At 39.9% G+C, this 2,500-nt stretch overlaps 1 protein-coding gene across 1 annotated transcript in view; it reads right to left on the bottom strand.

The window, feature by feature from the left end:
* The window catches only part of LOC122261484 (ADP/ATP translocase 3), a 4,865-nt gene that overhangs the window by 570 nt on the left and 1,795 nt on the right, over positions 1-2,500 (bottom strand). The window contains exons 2-4 of the mRNA XM_043029152.2: positions 2,186-2,319; positions 847-974; positions 198-625 (exon numbers count right to left, since the gene is read on the bottom strand). Coding sequence (XP_042885086.1) covers positions 198-625; positions 847-974; positions 2,186-2,319 — 690 coding nt within the window. The remainder of the gene's footprint in view (positions 1-197; positions 626-846; positions 975-2,185; positions 2,320-2,500) is intronic.

Below are 2,500 nucleotides of genomic sequence, written 5' to 3'. Positions count from 1 at the left end.
GATTCAGTCTACTATGGATTTTACTAGAACGTCATTTATGTATTAAGACATTGCGGGGAAGCTTGGAATCCTTCCTGTTAAAACTGCTGTATCACAAGTAGATTGTCCACCAGGGCTGCATCTATCCTAGCTCTTCAACTTGAATTCCTGCTTCACAATCTTATTAGCCACCTAAAACAAATTCAAAGGTTACTTACCAGTACCACGAAGAACGTTGGAAAAGGCGCCCTTGAAGAAGGCACCAGTGCCCTCGTTCTTGGCAACCTTCCTCCAGCAGTCAATGGTGTTCTTGTAGAGGATATCAGTGCCCTTGCGACCAGACTGCATCATCATGCGCCTACGCACAGTGTCGAAGGGATACGAGATGATGCCGGAGACGGTGGTCACGGTCTGTGCAATGGCCCATGAGACGATGAGGCTAGCGTTCTTAGGGTCAGGCAACATGCCCTTTGCGGTATCGTAGAGGCCGAAGAAGGCGGCACGGTAGATGATGATACCCTGCACGGACACTCCGAAGCCACGGTACAACCCACCGAGACCATCGGCCTTGAAGATCTTGACGAGGCAGTCTCCCAGACCATTGAATTCACGCTGGCCGGCGCCCTTGCCGATGTCGGCAGCAAGCCTGGAGGGCAAGGAGAGAGGGGTCGTGAGGTCCTATTGATCGTAGGATCCGAATGCATCCTTTTGAACTGCGTCTTAACAGTCGGTGTAATGTTATCACGTATTAACATAGATCTATATGGATTGTGGATTTTTCCTTATTCATATATTCATTGGTGAGAGAAGTTAGGAAGGCAATACAATGTTGAAAAAAAAAAGTTTTTGCATATGAAGCTGCCTCACCTGGTTCGGGCGAAATCAAGAGGGTAGACGAAGCAAAGAGAAGTTGCACCAGCAGCGCCACCAGAGGCCAAGTTGCCAAGGAAGAACCTCCAGAACTGTGTCTTCTTGTCTACACCACCAAGGAAAATCTGTAAAAAAAAAAGTCAGTTCAGTGGAGGTTCACATTTCTGTTTCTGAATTCCAACACCGCAATTGATATACAGTAACATATACACAAATATATATATATATATATATATATATATATATATATATATATATATATATATATATATATATATATATATATATATATATATTCTTTAAGTACATAAGTTTCAAGACTAAATACATCGTCATTTATTACAGCATTCTCCACTTTATGAAAAGCATAGGCTGCACATGACCAGGCCAAAGTGATATACATGAATAATTATCAGGATGTTTTAAAGCGCTTGGAATATATGTTTGATGATAATTACTACGTTTTTTGTGAAATAGACACTTTAATATTAAGCTAGTGATTTCGAGTATGAGGCAACTAGATAACCCATGTAATTATGCAAGACACTTTATTTTCAAATCCTAGGAACTACACGAATGAATAAATAATGATAAAAAATAATAATAATAATAGAAAACAACATTAATCGTCAATTCACAATTCTAAATCCCCAAAACACTGAAAGCAAATTGATAAGAAACGATTCCTCGTAAATTTTCCAATCACTATATTTTGAGGCGCCGTAATTTCGAAATCCTGGCGAAACAGACAGTGCCTGCCCTCCAAAGGCTGGCGCAGTGCCAAAACTTCATGAGGGTGGAAAAACCTGAGTAACACCCTTGGCACGTGAGGCCTTATGACCATTCACAGCCGGCAAAGGGACGTACTATACAAGTACTATGTGGCAGCCGGTTTTTAGGAGTTATTTTCAGAATGTTTGGAGCCGGGTTGACTTTTTTCGTAGGCTTATTATCTGAGTTTGGAGTCTGTATTTAAGGTTTGTTTAATGGCATTAGCGACATGTACTTTAACTAAACATACTTGAAGATGTATATGATCTGATTTAAGAGTTAGAATTAATGTTTACTTTCAATTTGAACAGTTTGTACAGTTTTATACATCCTGCTATTTCTTTACGCTTTCTGCGATTCACTGCAAAGTGAATAATTAAATAGCGAAGAAGAAAAAAAATCTACCCGAAGATTATTAAATCTTAATATTTCTCTCACTTATTCTTCCTATTCCGTCTCTCTCCTTCCAAGACCACGGGCCAAAATGACTCAAAAAAAAAGAAAAATTCCGAAAACAAATCAAGAAGAAATTACAGACGAAATAACCCATCTCAAAGGGACATACCTGCTTGTACTTGTCCTTGAAGGCGAAGTTGAGAGCCTGGGTGGGGAAATATCGGATAACGTTGGCCAAGTTACCACGCCAGTAAGCCAAGACGCCCTGTTCCTTGGGGATGCGGACGAAGCAGTCGACCATGCCTGAAGGAAAGAGATTTTGAGTGAAGACTTCCGTTACAAGAAATAATTTTTAAGGCTAGATAGAGGTTTTAACTACTGAAAGAAAGAGATTTTAGTTTAAGACTTTCGTTGCAAGAAAGATCTTCTTTAATGCTAGATAGAGATTTTAAGTACTCCAAGAAAGAGATATTGATTGCAAGCG

The sequence above is a fragment of the Penaeus japonicus genome, unplaced genomic scaffold, assembly GCF_977035675.1.
Source record: "Penaeus japonicus unplaced genomic scaffold, GWHDUDI00000001_assembly GWHDUDI00000030, whole genome shotgun sequence".
NCBI lineage: Eukaryota > Metazoa > Arthropoda > Malacostraca > Decapoda > Penaeidae > Penaeus > Penaeus japonicus.
The sequence above is the reverse complement of the archived record's forward strand: the minus strand, read 5'-3'. Positions and strand labels throughout refer to the sequence as shown.